Source organism: Psittacula echo, assembly GCF_963264785.1.
Source record: "Psittacula echo genome assembly, chromosome: 4".
NCBI classification, from domain to species: domain Eukaryota; kingdom Metazoa; phylum Chordata; class Aves; order Psittaciformes; family Psittacidae; genus Psittacula; species Psittacula echo.
Genome location: NC_137738.1, coordinates 39213830 through 39229708, shown reverse-complemented (window position 1 = coordinate 39229708; position 15879 = coordinate 39213830). Strand labels below are relative to the sequence as shown.

Below are 15879 nucleotides of genomic sequence, written 5' to 3'. Positions count from 1 at the left end.
ACCTAATATCTACAGTCTTATGTGTTATCAGCAGAATGGCTATCTGATATCCAGAAACTGTATTGTAGTGGTGATGGATGTAGCAAAAATTGAGCACTAATTTAATTTTCAATTGCAATATCTTCTCTCTGACCTGACAGCTCAAGAAGTCATCACTGGACTAAGAGCAAGCAAACTCAATACAAGAGTCACTGAAAAGGAATCTCCAGATGTCTCTTCACATAGCCACTTTCTCTAACTGTAGCTTCTCTCAAGCAGAATGAGCTAGTGAATCACTCACTGATATGTCTTGGGTTAGCTCACATCCATTTAAACCAGCGTGAAGCTCTGCACCTTTGATGTGAGTTAATTAAGCTCATATGGCTTTCTCCAGCCTGGCTTCTGCAGCTTCGGAAGTGAAGGGAGCCAAATTAGGCCCATCTGTTTAAAGTAAGGGAGTCCTCTCCTGCCATAAGGCACACTTCATTACCCAGCACAGGACCTGCCTTCCACGAGTGCCTTGAAACTGGGTTTCATTTCTGCCAACAGCTACCCAGAATACCAGGCACAATGAGCATGGGAGTTTTTATGAGAACCATGATTCTGTGCTATCAGCTTCTTTGAACAGAAGCTTCAAGGGTCTGTCTACAAAGGGCTTTCCTGCAATAACCTTTTGTTTAACACTTGGAACTTCTTGGCAGCAACAGATCTGCACAGTACTTCTTTTTTTCCCATTTAAAAATAAAGAAGGAACTAGCAAGCTTCAGTGGGACAGAGGAGATGACTTTCTCTGCAGCCATTCATTGTGTAACTATAGTCTGTAGCCCATACAAGCTCTGGAAGCCTCTCAGCTGCTGAATTGGAATCCCAGTAAGTAATAGCCTTAAGTAATCCATGTCACCATGTACAGCTGCTAAAAAAAGACTCCATGCTGGTAGTCAGTACTAGGATACGAGGAAGCAAGGAAGCAAAGGTAGAAGACACAAAACTTCAGTTCCCAGATTTGTCTTGAAGGATTTGATCTGGTAGAGGAACTGCAGAACTGTGGTCAGATCCAATGCTGGCTCTGCCACAGTGCTATGCCTCAGTAGAGGTATTAACCATACTTTGGTTGTTATACAAAAGTCACCACCAGAGCAAAGCTATAAGTGACCAAAAAAAAAAAAAAAAAGACAAAAAAAAAAAAAGGACAAAAAAACCCAAAACAAAACAAAAACAAAAACAAAACAAAACAACAACAACAACAAAAAAAAAAAAAAAAAAAAAAAAAAAAAAAAAAAAACACAACAAAAACAATTCCTTCAGTAACCTGTTTTCTGAGAGACGAGACTTGAAGGAAATACCGGTTAAGTCTGTATGTAAACACATACGATACTGTTGGGAAACACAGACTTAGCACTGAAGACCTAACAGAGCAGACTTAGAAGCTTTTTTCTCTGTCACAGATGATCATGATGAATGTTATGAAAACTAACAAAGAAGTTTGCAACGAAAAAAGCACAGCAATCAGTAATACATATACATGTACCAAAAGTACTGACAAATATTTACTACTGTTACAGGACACTAAGGAAATTGTCCAGCAAGTGAAAACACATGATGTTTTTGCAATAGGCCTCCTAAGAGGTTCTTTCTTAAACCTAACAAAAATGAGGTATGGACGTGACCTATAGTCACCTTTAGTTTCAGCTAAAGTGGGAGTCCCCAGGCAGCCTACACAGCTAAACGGATGAAAAACCAGCTAGTTGGGCTTTAAGAGTAGTGTTTAATGTGCTGTACTTGGAAGCCAGGTACAAGCAGAGTAGTACAGGGGCCTATTCTGCTAGATACCCCAGGAGGAAATAGAGGGCACTCCCATCTAGGTAATGGATGATGCCCACCTCAGACTGCAGTCAATATGCTTGAGGGAAGGGCTGCTCTGCAGAAAAGGCATGGAGGACAGTAGGCTTAGCACAAGCCAGTAGCGTGCCTGGGCAGCAATGACAGCCAGCAGCATCACACACCATGTCAACAGCAGTGTAGTCAGAAGACAGAGGGAAGCAATTCTTCCCCTTTCCTGGCACCTCTCAGACCATTCTTGGACTACCACCTCCAACTCTACAATCTTGTGTGCTAGGAATGTGTTGATAAACTTCAGTAAGTCTGGGGAGGGCCACCAAAGTGCTCAAGGACTTGAGGCCTTGCCTTACAAGAAGTGCTGGGAGATTCAGCCTGGAGAAGAGACACCTTCAATGAGGCTTTTACTGGCAGCCTGCTGGTACCTATGGGGAGGTTATCAAAAAGATGGAGCCTGGCTCTTCACAGAAGTGGTGCACGGCATGAGAATGAGAGACAACAGTTATAAATTGCCACGGGGCTACTGCATAGAATATCAGGGGGAAAAAAGTTCATAGTGAAAACAGTCAAGCAGTACAACAGGCTGCTCAGAGAGGCTGCAAAGCCTCCATCCTTGGAGGTCTTCACACCCAATCAGATAAATCCCTGAGCAATTTGGTTTGAATTCAGTGTTGACACTGCTTGAAGTTGAAGGTTGGCTTACAGGCCTCTCAAGGTCCCTCCACTCTTAAGGCTTCAGTGACTCAATGTCCCTTGCTACAGTTTCTGTAATGCATAATAATGGAAAAGGGTTTACAAAATTGAAGACTGCTTACATTTGGGAGCCTTAAACCAGCATGCACCTTGGACTTCTGAGAGGCAGTACTTCAACAGTTCATACAGTGCAATTGAAAAATAGCACCACACAGTTTTGTTGTGCTCACACTCAAAGCATCTTGGAGCAAGGGAACGCTTTCATCAGACATGATCTTACTTCCAAGAGTTGAAGTTTGCAAGCAAATATGAGCAAGCAAAAGTACTCTAATTAAAGAAGAGCTAAGAAATGCAGACTCCAAGGCTTAATGAATCATAACAAACACTTAGAGAAACAACTAATCCTACTCATTTCCAAGTGTTTAATTGAGTTGGCTGAAATGTCTGGGTGTGTGAACACAATCACGTAGTTAATTTCCCTGTGTAGAACTCTTCAAGCTGAGATACTGATTCTTCATCTGAGGCATGAATGGCAATCATTTGTTATTGAAGTCATAATTTCTCTACATACCATATCAAGGTCTTGGGAAACCCTCCGTTTGCGCAGCTCTTCCATCCTCTCACACACATCCGTGAAACAAGTGTTATAGTAGTCTGCATACTGCTGTGCCAGGTCATCAATATTTCCCAGTGACCCATCCTATGGTGGAGACAGAAGAAAAAAAAAGGTTAATTTTAAAATTCTAATATAACAGTAACAGCACAACTCTGAGGCAGACCCCCTTCCTACACTACATCCAGCACACAGGTCTTGGGTCATCCTCTAAATCCCTAGCCCCAAGCATGCTAACATGCCAGAACAGTTTGGAAAAGCAATACCACAGCAGCTCTTCAGAAACAGGTGGGACCTTGCTAATTCCTACACAGAGACAGAAGGCAGGGACAGCAATTCACGACAGTGGAACAACATATCCCCAGGCACTATCTGCCTCAATTCCTTCCCACCCACATATATTCATATTCCATCTGGTTCTCCCAAGCAGCTGCCCACTTATCCAATAATCAGTCATTACGTACATTTTACTGACCTTATTTACTCGGGAGTAGCCCTGCTTCCTTTGACAATGACTAACAGCAATTTAAAATATTACACTTCTTTCCTATAAGCACAATCAACCAGACTGCAAACAATTCCAGCCAAATGACTTTAACAGGCACATTTATGCTGCCCACAAAGACACTCTGCTAGTTGGTCTTTTAAGATATATTGGAGGTAGAAACATGGTTTGCTCAGTCCCAGGAGCTAGGGGCTGCTAGGCAGGATTGCTACATTGTTAATGAATTGGCTACAGCCAGGAATCTAATTATAATCATCTGTTAATTATGCCTGAAATTAATATGTTTTAAATGATGGATAAATAAGGGGGAAAATGCAAAACAAAACAAAAAAGAGGCTGAATTTTAAGCAGCATGAGAAATCCTTCTAAACTTCAGGTAGGTATGCCATAGCAGACTGAACATGGGGGTGGGAAGGGGAATTACCCATTTTGTTTGGTACAACACGCACACACTTAAAATAGGTCCAAAAGATGGGATGGAGTAATTTTGTTTCTCTATCTAATTTATGAAAGAACATCCATGTTACTGTATACATTCTTTAAAAGGAAACAATCTACGCTATGCGTATATTCTGAAAGAACAAGAATTCAATGCAGAGCGTTGTTTCCTTGTTGCTGTTAACAGATGCAACACAAACTTATCTCTTGAATATTAAGAAAAAACTGAGCAATTAAGAAATCATTTAATGCTAATAATATATATACATTGCAATGCAAACTGTTAGCATACACGCTAGGAGGAAATCTTCTAATTAGAAGCCACACCTTACTATCCATACCAAATTGCCATTTGGAAATAATTATGTGGTCCTACTTTCAGGGTTCTTGACTATGCAGAAGAGGCAGCTCTGTTCTAATAAGGTAGTACTTCCCGAGAATTGAAAACACCCCTCCCCCCATTCCAGTTTAAATCAAACTGAAAGCCTATTAAATCTCAGATTCTGTGAAACACGCTCCTTTTTTAAAAAAAGGTGCAATTCCACACGTGCAATAGGTATCTCAAATTCCACATTCCCCAAATTCAGAACAGCCTGCAGTTTCTTAAAACTTCTGAGTACAGTACAGGTGGAAAACAACTTGCATGTCATCTGTCGGAGCAAGAGAAGCAATTTAACTACGCTAAATATGTATCTATGTACACACCCTCCTCTATGGAGATACACATACATATTTTTTACTCTTTTTCCTATCTCTCAACATGCTAAAGATCTCAAATAGGAGATTTTTCAGATATTAAAAGATCAGGTTCCTTACTGCAAATACACTTCTGGGATCTTCAGATTGTCCAGAGCTTCAGACAAAACAACTTTCCACATCGCTGAACAAGCATATAGCTTATGAGGACAAAACAATGACATTTTTGAGAGCACGACAGTGCTACCCTGCCTTTCTTCCAGAGCAGGGGTACCACCTGCTCAGTGGGCAGCAAGAATAAGTCTTCCTCCAGCCACCTCTCTGCCATCCCTCTCTTTCCAGCAAACTGGGAAAGAAACTGACTTTCTGCCTGTGAAACTGGACACTTTTCCAGTGGTCAAGGGCATGCTTGCTGATCCCACAGGCACAATGAGCTGCTTTCACTAGGTCTGCACCCTCAGTAGGGATAACTAATGCTACAGTGCTGTAACCCCAAAACTTAGCCTTTGTTTGCCTGCTGTTGCAGACACTAAGAAGACCTGTATGACTTCCAAAGAGATGGCATGACATCTGAATCCCAGCCACTTCATCGTAACATTCCTCTCAGGGTGACAAAAATTGCCCACTTTGGAGTATCTTCCCCAGCCAGTTTGTTTATTCCCTGATAAGATTTGCCAGGTAAGAGTATAGGAGCTGGAAAGAGTAATGATACACAGGCAAGAGGAGAAACTATCACTTTATTAGAACAATATGAAATTACCTCTCTACTTTATCATTCCATCTCCTTCTTCCATTCTGCAAACTGTTATATTTCATGCAGTAAACCTGCCCAGAAACAGGTACAACCCGTGAAGACGGCCGTGAGGGGTGAGGAAGGGAGGCCATGATGGGAGATCATGGTGGGAGATCATGAGGAGAGAACAGGGTCAGCCTTGAGGGGAGTTTGTGAGGGAGAGGAGGGGCGGTTGTGAGGGAAGATCATGAGGGGAGGGCAAGGGCAGCCATGAGGGGAGATTGTGAGGGGAAAGCAGGGGCGGTTGTGAGGGAAGATCGTGAGGGGACAGGAGGAGCCACCATGAGGGTAGAGGTGGGATGGTCGAGAGGGGAAACTGTGAGAAGGCAGGAGGGGCAGCCTTGAGGGGATATCATGAGGTAACAGAAGTGGTAGCAATGAGGAGCGACTGTGAGCAGAGAGCAGCGGTGGCCATGAGGGAAGATCATGAGGGGAAAGGTGGGGCGGTTGTGAGGTGAGCTCATGAGGCGAGAGCAGGGGCAGGCATAGGGTGTGAGGGGTGGCCATGGGCCATGAGGGGTAACCATGAGATCTAGTGGGAAGATGAGGTGTGGCCATGAGGCGTAGGAGCAGCAGCTATATAGCGTGGGCCACTATGAGGGGGCAGATGAAGGGTGGCTGTGACTGGAGATCATGAAGGGCAGCCATAAGGGGAGATCAGTTTGCCCTTAGTGACATGGTTTAGTGTTGGGTTTGACAGTCCTGGACTGACAGTTGAGCTCGATGATCTTACAGGTCTTTTCCAACTTAGGTGATTCTATGATTCTATGACTGAGTGATATACTACAGATTCAAACATATCACGTGAACTTCAGCTTATGAGAGCTGTGTGGAGCTGAGGCAAGGATAGCAGCACACTCCAGCACTTCTCTGCACACCTTCCCACCACCTCCTCTAGTGCATGGTCATGGACTGCTCCAGGATAGCAATGGCGCTGCGCAAAGGATCTGACAAGTGCTCATTTTTCACTTACATTAGCATGCAGTTTGCTGTGCTTTTTTTAAAGATGGTCTCTAAAAGGCTGAAGGCTTGCAACTGTTCCCTAACAAAATTAGCTCAATTACTAGACCCAATTAAAGCCTGTGGAACGCATGTGGCCCCACCGTCAGTGAGCACGTGACTACAAAGAAAGGCCTATTCACAAGCAACCCCATCCGCCAGAGCTGCAGTGTCCAGAGAAGTTGAGCTGCAGGCATCAGCCTGACCAACTGACAGAAGGAATTGTCAGTGCTCCGGACTCACATTAGAGGCTGTGCTCCAAACACAACTCATGCCAGCTCTCTGGGGAAGACTAGTCCTGTGTGAACACAAGCTTAATGTCTAAACAAAGTTGAAGGAACAGAAAAACCACAAGACCTTAGGAGATGAGAACTGGTAACTGAAACATATCGCAACTCTGCCATACACTTTTGCTGGGTTACCAGACCAAGGGCAGCTAGCTTTAGGAGATAACCATTCCACAAAAGCAGCACATAACCTCCTAGCTAGATGCAGACAGCTTTGGGGTTTGAAGTCTCTAGCTTTGAAAAATGAGAACAAAAATACAAACATTTGCATTTACAACTCAGCTTGCCAGGAAGTTGTAGCGAAGATGCCAACTGAATCATTTCTTTCTGTGGCAAAGAGCTTCTTTTAAGAGCTTATGTGTGCAGGTATCCAAAAAGCATTACTTTTGCTGAAAGAAACACAGAGATAACCAAATCAATCCAAGAAAGACAGCAAGTATTTCACACCTTGCAGCATCCATTCATGTGACATGTTAGGAAATGATGCCGTAACTTAACAAAAGATTATATGACTGATTTATATTACCTCTAATTTTATTCCTCTATATAGTTATATGTAGGAATCCTCCACCACCTCCTTTATTCCTCAAATGCTATTAAAAATATGGCAAAACTAAAAGAAGATGCTTTACTTTTCTAACCCACTGATAATGGCAGAGAGGATCTACTTTAGAGATCAAACTACAACTAATGAGATGAATTTTGAACTACGTCATTTTGTCTGTCCAATCATTGACTGCTACCTTGTCCAAACAATTCTAAACTCTCACACAAAATCACCACCAGTTTTACGTACTATTTTGGTATTGAGTATTTTAAAATATTTATACACAAAACATAAGCTCCAGCTTGAGAAGCTGTTCATTCCCTTACAGAGAGTCAAAAGAATTGTCCAAAATGTCTTAAAAATATCACCAGCATTGTTATAAAACAGAATAATAAAACCATAACTAATAATATTTTTAAATGTTACTGATGCATAATGAATTACATATTACGGATGCATAAAGAATAAAAGCCAATGTTAATTTTAGTAAGTTCCTTTTGCTTTCTTGCTTTCCTCATTTGGCTTGCTTATGATTTTTAAGATAATAGAAATAAAAGTCTTCCTATTAAGAGCCCTGTGGTTTTAATTTTAATACCAATACAACAGGGCCTAAGCAAACATGGTCATTTTAGTTTCACGGGTAGGAAAAAAAAAACATACAGTTATTTGATACCAAAAATCATAAACCAATGAAATGTATAATGTCTTCAGTTATGCGTCACTGTCTCATACTTCAAACAGCTTATGAGAGTAATAAAGAAGCTCCACAGCTTTCAAATTTATTCTTACCACTGTATCTGTAATTCAGTAGCAACTGATGTGCTCTTAACTGCTTTAGGTCAGTAATATTTTTAAAACCAAGACCTCATAATAAACTGTTTCTCATTTTGTTACAGATTTCACAGTTAAATAAAGCCCTACCATGAAGACTGCTTTGCACCAGTCATGTTTATTACCATACAAACTGCAATGTTCCAGCTATATAATCTCACAGATCTCTGGTGGAAAAAAAATCATGAGCAACACAAATAGTGAGCAGAAATATCATTCCTGAAATGCTTTAATTTATCTGTAAAAAATTAGAACATGTTTCTCCTAAGACTTCACTACTGCCTGACAGATTTCCATAGAATAGTCTCATAGCCAGGAAAGTAAATAACCCACTAGCTTTAAAGGATTAAATGTAAAATGAAGATTTAATAAAATATTCTAATGAAAACAGAAGTTACCTCAGATTTCTATTTTCTGTTGTCAAATGTGTTCCTAAATTTCCATCTTATAATGTATGCATGCAACATTTTTTGGCATCATAAAACACAGAGTAAATGACGAATTGCCCTGGAATTCCCAGAGAATTAGTTCTGATATGCATGTGAATACCAAAGGAATCCATCGGGATTCCTGTTAATGGAGTGACTACAAAGAAAAGTTGGAACGATTTGACACTTGTTATAAAGTTAGGATTTATCGGTCACTGCACATCAGTTAGTTTAACGTGCGGGCAAAATCCTTTGTATCTGACATCTGCAAGTGTAAATGAGAAAAATGTTCTGTCAGAGAGTTCTGCTGGAAATAAAATTAAGTAAAAATACATTCATATTTAAGAACTAGTAATAAAAAAACCCACTATTAGCTAAGAAGGAATAATGGAATTTACTAGGTAACATATACATTTCATGAACCTGCATACATACCAAAATACCAGGCACTGGCACAGCAAACATACTTTCTGCATAAATTTCCGTACAGAATAAGTTTTAGAAAAAGCTACCTGAGTTTGTGCTTTTCTATCTCAGATTCTGCAAAAAAAAAAAACAAAACACCCAAAACCAAAGCTACATATTCCAGCATATCCTACTCCCATTCCAATCTCTGTTAAGAAAGCCAGGAAAGAGGTCTTGATTATCAGATGTATGTGCTCACTCTCCAAGACATCAGGTGAAATTTATACAACTGCACAAATCTCAAAACTGTAAAAAAAGGCGTGCATGCCACAAGCCTGTTTGGTCAGCGAGACAGATGGGTCTCCATCTGCACATGGCAATGCGGATTACAGCACACAATGTACTATACAAGTTCCTAACTTAAAAACTAATCAGCTATGGCCACAGCACATGCATAAACTGGGAGGTGAGGAAGAGGTCAGAAACCGTAAGGGAAAAGATCTGACTTTAGTATAAATGTATGTGTAAAGTATGCATAAATGTATGTGTAAAGTATAAATGTATGTGGAAAGGGCACACACGAAGGGAAGATGCTCTTTCACAACTCTGCAATCATGCCCTAGCAAAGGCATATTTTTGACTTTCACAGCCCAAGATGAGAAAAATCCATTTCCATGCCTGAAACACAGGACTACTATGCGGAAAGTCACTGTAAACATTAGCAGCTTATTGCTGGCAGTTGGATCTTGACAGGGACGCCTACCAAAAATCTGTGGAACACAGCCCTGCATTTCAGTAATACCTTCGGTTTGGATAGCTGTAAGAAGTACATAAACGAAAGCCAGAACGCAGGCCAGAGCAAACAGGCTTGTTTGGGGAGGAGAAAAGGGCAAGAGGCAGGAGGGACTAAAAAGTGGTGAAATGAGAACATGTACTGAAAGGAAACATGTTTGCGCTTAATAAATAGTTTTCAACAGGACTTCATACCTACATAGCAAACTATGAGATGTTTAAAGTCAAGCAGAACTAGCTTACCTAGAAAGCAAAGGTTGCTCAGATTTGCATGGGACAATTTTGACTAAGATACCAGTCCTGGTTTAGATATTTTTCCTAACACAGGGTCATGAAAGCTTGAGTAACTCGTGCATCCTTCCCTAGGCAACCTTGAACCAGCAGCGTACCTCCCTGCACTGCAAAATATACTAATGCATGAATTCAGGCTACAGGTAATTAATCTGACACCGCATTTCACGTTCCTCCACAGCTCTTTCTAAGGAGGCAGATTTAAACCAGATCCAAACCTTCTCGAAATAAAAGAGTCACACCTACGTTTACCTCTCTGTCTAGGGCTTGTATCTCAATTTACTGCAGTAATACTGACTTGCATAATGATGACAGGCATGCATAAGGAAAACCTGTGGAGCTTGATAACAACTGTGGTTTTTACCTATTTCTGTTGCTCTTACTTGCCCCTTGGTAGCAATTTATTTTTGCCAGGATTAAGGCTGATGTTTGGCCTTCAGGCTTAACTTCAAAACAGTTGCCATTAAAACTGAACCGAACAAGCTCCTACAGAAACATCCTCTTCTTTTCTTAGTGCTTAGAAAGGACAATCTTCTATTCAGCAGAACTAACAATTCCACCATCCATGAAGTGACAGGTTCAAAGTCTGCCTTGGCAGTCAGCGAGGTCAGAAATGTGAATGAGACAGAAGCACGAGGCCAAGCAGCCCAGTGCTTGCCTTGATATTCAGGGTAAGGCATAAAATACTCAGTGTAGAAGTCATGACATTTTTATATTGAGAAGAGCTATTTTAGAGAATACTGAAGGGTTGTCATGGTTCCCTTGACCTCTCTATAGCTGGACACTGTGAGAACAAAGAGAACATATAGATGAAACCGATTCAATAGAAGACTTCCCATTAATTTTTATGGCATCTGAGGGTTAAGTCATTAAGCTATGTAGCTTTACAGACAGAGTTACAAAAATAGATCTAATAAAATTGTGTCAAGCTCTCTGTAGCATGGTTAAAACAGTTCTACATTCTGTACAATAAGCAGAATGCACAATGGTACAGTTTGATATCAAAGCTTTTGCATCAGTTACATGAAATAACTGATGCACCCAACCGAGTTCAGAGCACAGTCACCCTAGACCCAGAAACTTTGTATTAAACCACACAGCTGTGGAAGCTTTTCCTAATTCAGATGAAATCTTGCCCCATCTTTACATCAATACAAACTCTTCCCCTTTTCAAAATTCTGCAATTAAAGTGCACCATCAGCAATATAATCTTTTTTCCTCTAATTTTTCACTGTAAAGCCCTGAAATCTTTGTCAAGAAGGTGTAATAAAGCATCTCTGGAAAAGCAATCCAAATGCAATTTACATTTTTCCTTTTGAAAATTAAAATCAACTTGAAAGCACATATTGGGATCCCTCTCTCTGACATGCAACCAAGGAAGTCTTCTATGTAAAAAAATTAAAATATGTGTGTGTAACAAAAAAGTTGCATCTATGCAAATATACATTCCAACATACTTAAAAAGTAGGTATCTATCACAAGTAGAACCAGCTCTTTCACACGCTCATTATCTTGACAGACAAGATTACATGCAAATTTTATTCTTGTATTATAAGGGTGCTTTGAAACGTTAGTTCAAAGCACCCTTAATGTCCAGCTTCCCTAATAATAGTATGTTATCTTCTATCCTCCTTTTCCTGAGGTGATGTGCACTAAGCTCATCAAAATGTAACTCCTTGTCTGCTCCAACACCTGCCAGGCCACCACTACCCACCAGGCTGGTCAGCAGTCAGGCATAAATTATCATTGCCAGCTTGTAAAGCAGAGTAACTCCTCCTTCATCCACGTAACAGCTGCACCTGACATCACCTCTCATTAGTTTTGTTTCTCTTGCTCTTGCTGCCTCCTCCTGCACACTGTGCTGAGACACTTTCCTCAAATGTGTCTCTTCATGCACACCAGCTGCAGAGGGCTTCTATCCTGACACACAGAGCAGAAGCAAACGATAAAAAGAAGAATGGCAAGCATTAACAAGTGATACGAAATTAATATGTGATTAAAGCACTATCAAGGAGATAGAGATTAATTTCTGGTTTCAGAATTGAGACGTTTTAAAACACATTATGGGGTGGCTTCACGTTTAAGTTAGTCTAACAAAATAGATACCCAAAAGCCAAAAATCTTAAGCAGATAATGAAATAAAGCTTTTATTTCAGTGTGCTTGCCAGATCAGCTGCAATAGTGAAGGAGGTTTCAATAAAATTTGTGTCTTTTCTTTATATTTAGTAGTAACACAGCATGACAAGAACAAATCTTCTATAACAAAAAACCCCAAACCAAACATCAAACTAAAAGGAAACATGTAAAGAAAACAAACAACACCACAAAACAATACAGAAAAAAATCAACAAACAAAACATACCCACAAAAATCGGGTATTTAAAGACAAAAACTGAGAACAGCATCTCAGAGCAATTGCATAAACTCAGCAAGCCTAGTATTCCGCAAAGTGTTAAAGTTGCATGGTAGATTCAGAGAAAGCAAACTTTGGTCATGTTTATGTCCAAGCATAGTTAAAACTAATTTCTACTTTATGCCAGTAATCACTAAGAGGCCTTCCCTTATAGACAGGCATGTTGGTAAAACACAATAAAACAATAAAATGCAGTCATCTAAGTGAATGAGCCATAAACACTCTCAGATCCTATCTAACAAGAATTCTGCTATATGAAATTCTGGCTTCATTTTCAACTGGGGGGGAGAACAAAAGTGAGAAACTACCATAAAAAAAGGGTTTCACTATGAACATACTCTTAGGAGTATGCTGAGAAGCATTCAAAGGGTGATTTTATTTTAGGAATAGGCAATTATTATTCTACAGGTTTTGCAACTCTGCCTGTAAGTCAACCTCCACATATGAACGACATCCAGAATATTAATACCATCTATTGGTACACTAATATTCTGCTCCTATATGGGATTTTATTCTAACCTAATCTTTTTATCCTGTAAATGAAACATCTTAACATTACAAAACATTATGGAAAGGACTTACCCAACTTCAGATTTGTGAGTATCTGTTGCATCAACACAGCAGTAAAACCTTTATAGCACCCAATACCCTACATATTGACAGCTCAAGTTAATTCTTGCTTGAAACACAATATACATGGATTGCTAACAGGTATATGCATAAGGGACATACTAATACTGAATGTAATTGTCACCACATTATCCATAGCAAAACAATTGCTTGTTTAGTAAATTAAGTCTTTATCCAGTTTCTCGGACCTTAAGTAGTTTCTCCAAATATAATGCACTAGATTTGGTTTGGCTTACAAAATGGTTGTTTTTCTTTTTTGCCCTGATACTATGAAGCTCTTGCCATCTGTAATTTCCTTGTGGCAGAAATGGTATTTCATTCTGCTTTGTGCTAGGTGCTTTACAAAACCCCCAGTGACAGCAACAAGTACCTACTGACCTTTTTTCCTCTCTACTCATATACTTTTTCCCAGTGTCTGTAGAGAATAACTATCTTTACCTTAAACTTTGCTATGCTTCTCACCAGGACAGTTTGGCACAAGCAGGACATACCTTGCCCAGAAAAGTTCACTCAAAAAAACCCTTCTTTCTCTGTTTCCTCTGCCCATTTCCCTTGCTTCTTCAGTGTTCCATTGTGCACTCTGCACATCTTTATTTCTACTTCTCTTGGTCTGGGTTTTTTGTCCCACCACCACACTTTTCAAGAGCCAGGCCCAAGATCCTGAAAAGATCTTCTGCTTGGCCCTCCCTAAGGACTCCAGCGTCCCCCAGCCCACTGAAACCCAACAGTACTGGCTCTGGGATTCATCATTAAAGGAAGAGAGCCCTCCATCCTTTCCCTAATTTCTCACCACCTCAGCAGCCTCTCCTGCACCTCAGGGAAGGCACTGCCCAGCAAAGACTGGCGGGGATGCAGTTGCCCCAGGTTTCTTCTGGCTGGACATGCCAATTGCCTCATCTGACTTACACGGCAAGGGCTACAGGGCAGCACCTCACCTTTATTCATGCAGCACCCAGCTCAGCAATGAGCAACCCAACATTAAGAAATGCTGCTATGCCATTATGAAGCTGGGTGTGACAGTAAGTATCATTGCTTATTCCTCCATGTGCCAACCAAGAGGCTTACTTCCAAGAGACCAGCACTCTCATGCTATCCATGTAAGATTTTGGAAAGGGGGAAAGAGAATCTTGGAGTATTTCCCTTCACTCCAAAATCCAGTTTTACAAAGTGTGAAAAAATACTGTTCTGCACATTAAGGCATGACAAGGTCTCTCCTCTGTTTTGGGAGTAGGTACAGAAATCAGTTACCCTGGCTGCTGAGCCCAATGGTACAGGGTACTGTGCATCCTGAAGCCTCAACCCTTGATTTATTGCTGCAAGCACAGAGGGCAGCGTACCTGTCATCTGTGGCAAACCAGGATGTCAATGTTTAAACTGCCATCTGAAACTACTGCTCTTTTACTTCTTCCTGCTAGGAATTCATCAGCTTGCAGCCTGGAGGATACACCCAGCACTTCTGTACCCAGGGACTAACCTCGCCTTCACTCCTACCGCTTCCTGACAGGCCCTCTTTTACCAGGAAAGGAAACAACTGTAATTGAGCATGGCAGTAATCCATGTTTCCCCATGTAATGTTAGCAGCAGCAGAAATGGTTTCCTGTAGCTCCCGTTAGCCAGCTGCGCCCAGGCCCCCCTCACTGATGCTGCCCATTCTGCCTGCGCATGCTCCCCCCCCGGCAAACCTTGGCTTCTGCAGGGACTGGGTGTTCAGCGCTGGCACAGGTGCAGACGGGTTCCTGCTCTTTGGTGGCATTGATAAACTAGCTTAAATAAACACCCTGCATTCATACGGGTAATGTAAAACCCGAAAGACTGATTCTGCCCTGAAGCACTTCAGTGAAGCCTCAGCTTTTGACTCTAGCAAAGGTACAGTACTGTTAACACGCACCCTCCCACCACTGCAGGTAGCATACAGATGAACTAAATATAAAGCTACTCATGCAAAACTTCATGGCACTGGGCTCAGGTTTTTTATCACTTTAACTAAACATCTTGAAATCTCTTTGGAGAGTGTTTTATTTAGGAGCAGTAATGCACAGTTATCAGGGGGGTTTGGTTCATTTAATTAAGTTGAATACAATTACACTCCAGTGGGTCTTAAAAATGCAAGAATCTATTTCAATATTATTTAGATGCGTATCTTTTAACTACCACAGATTGCACAGGGCTTCATGTTTATATCAATTAGGGATATCAGCTTTGCAATAAGAGCTCTCTCTCTTGCCAACTTACAGTCCTTTCTGCTCTGGGATCTCGTATTTTATTTGCTCATTTCCCTTTATCTGTGTACAGTGAAGATGGGCTTTCTGCATTCCTGTGTGTTCATAATGCTTCATCATTGCCAAAGCACTTCCTAATTAGGCTAAATAGGTCACTTACCCAAATAAAAGAGAAGTATTTCTGCTTAACTACAGAGCAAATCCTACAGAGTCCAGGCTTCAATAACTGCGAGGTTGCCATATCTCCCAGGTGTTTCAAGGTATGTCTTTAAAGGGGCAACATGCACTTTATTACCTACAGGAGCTCATCCATAAGCAGGATGTTATGCGCTTAGTTTCAAGGAATTGCTTAAACCTGTGGGTGCTGTCAGTCCAGTGCCTCTGCCCACTGAAAACAGACACAAGGACATGGAATGAAGCTGCGTCAGGGGAAGTTCAGACTGGACACTAGGAAAACATTCTTCACTGATAGGGTGGTCAGTCA

General features: G+C 41.0%; 1 protein-coding gene across 2 annotated transcripts in view; it reads right to left on the bottom strand.

Annotated features, from left to right (window-relative positions):
- LOC308220392 (SAM and SH3 domain-containing protein 1-like) overlaps positions 1 to 15879 on the bottom strand; it is a gene marked incomplete at both ends in the record, with an annotated part of 560546 nt that overhangs the window by 88553 nt on the left and 456114 nt on the right. For both annotated transcript variants that reach the window (XM_080616328.1, XM_080616327.1), the window contains one exon: positions 3080 to 3208. In XM_080616328.1, the coding sequence (XP_080472454.1) occupies positions 3080 to 3208 (129 nt within the window). The remainder of the gene's footprint in view (positions 1 to 3079; positions 3209 to 15879) is intronic.